Source organism: Berghia stephanieae, chromosome 5 (assembly GCF_034508935.2).
Source record: "Berghia stephanieae isolate SIO BIC M18660-M18661 chromosome 5, UCSD_Bste_1.3, whole genome shotgun sequence".
Taxonomy (NCBI): Eukaryota; Metazoa; Mollusca; class Gastropoda; order Nudibranchia; family Aeolidiidae; genus Berghia; species Berghia stephanieae.
The window spans coordinates 79,072,081-79,072,834 of NC_088364.1; the positions used below are offsets into that span (position 1 = coordinate 79,072,081).

The 754-nt window shown below is 26.4% G+C and overlaps 1 protein-coding gene across 1 annotated transcript in view; it reads right to left on the reverse strand.

Moving 5' to 3' along the window:
• LOC144973668 (uncharacterized) overlaps nt 1-238 on the reverse strand; it is a 121,379-nt gene extending 121,141 nt beyond the window's left edge. Inside the window, exon 1 of the mRNA XM_078916401.1 lies at nt 62-238. Within this exon, the coding sequence (XP_078772527.1) occupies nt 62-106 (45 nt within the window). The 5' untranslated portion in view covers nt 107-238. The remainder of the gene's footprint in view (nt 1-61) is intronic.
• Nucleotides 239-754: the final 516 nt, after the last annotated feature.

Sequence of the window (754 nt, forward strand, 5' to 3'; positions counted from 1 at the left end):
TGGTGTGGAAGTAGTAGTGTTAGTAGTAGTGATGTTTACATAACACTTCCTCCTGACTTACCAAATGAACAAGAACGTTTGACCGCAATCTTCCCATCGTACACATAATATTTCCTTGTAAAATTTTAACTACAAATTTTTTTCACGCACTTTATCATTAGAAGTTGAGAACGGTTGTCACATTATGGCGTTAGTTTGGATTAAGGTTGTCATTAGGTTGACGTTGCCGTTTTCGGACTGCGTGATTGAGATAATGGTATATATATAGACAAAAGGGCAACATTCTTTTATGTTTGTATAGATCATCGACGAGTGATATGATTGGGTGACGCGAGCAGCGTGTCTACTTGACGTCAAGACTCACGTGACATGGCGTAAAAGGGGCGACAATCGATCTAATATCATTGTTTTCATATCTTTTCTAGATATTATTGATGTTGTGCTTCTGTTATTATTATTATTATTATTATTATTATTATTATTATTATTATTATTATTATTATTATTTTATTATTGTTATTATTTATTATTATTATTATTATTATTATTATTATTATTATTATTATTATTATTATTATTATTATTATTATTATTATTATTATTATTATTATTATTATTACCGTTGGTGGATTTTTGTGGTTATTATTATTATTATTATCATTATTATTATTATTTATTATGGTGGTATTGCCGTTGTTGTATTTTTGTGGTTATTATTATTATCATTATTATTATTATTTATTATGGTGGTATT